General features: G+C 50.5%; 1 protein-coding gene across 1 annotated transcript in view; it reads left to right on the plus strand.

Moving 5' to 3' along the window:
* Positions 1 to 424, plus strand: part of LOC119593586 — a gene marked incomplete in the record, with an annotated part of 34026 nt that overhangs the window by 17958 nt on the left and 15644 nt on the right. The window contains 1 exon segment of the mRNA XM_037942539.1: positions 16 to 164. Within this exon segment, the coding sequence (XP_037798467.1) occupies positions 16 to 164 (149 nt within the window).

A 424-nucleotide genomic window follows, 5' to 3' on the forward strand; every position in this document is an offset into this window, starting at 1 on the left:
CTATCCTCGCCCCAGCAGGTGCTTCTTGGGGAACGTCACCATCAACGCAACGGAGTTCACCCAAGAGAACCTCGAGCCTTACAAGGAATACCAAGTGAACGTCAGCGCAAGCCTCACCAGCATCGGGTACACGGGTTCCTCCTCGGCCGCCTTCGTCAGAACACGTGAGTGGGGCCTTCGGATAAGATGAACGGGGATGAATGAGTAGATTTGATGAGTTGGTGCCACGGGGGTCGGAGTCTGGATGTGATAAAGTGACAAAGGACAAGGGGACGAGATGACGAAGAGGGGTGGATGACATGTCTTGATAAAAGAGGAGGAAGGGTGGATATGAAATTTAAATCCTGGAGATAACGGAATGAGGAAAATGAAAACGAATTTCAGACAAAAGCATTCAACAGGAGTGATGTGACAAAGCCACTCC

This window comes from Penaeus monodon, chromosome 32 (assembly GCF_015228065.2).
Source record: "Penaeus monodon isolate SGIC_2016 chromosome 32, NSTDA_Pmon_1, whole genome shotgun sequence".
Lineage (NCBI taxonomy): Eukaryota > Metazoa > Arthropoda > Malacostraca > Decapoda > Penaeidae > Penaeus > Penaeus monodon.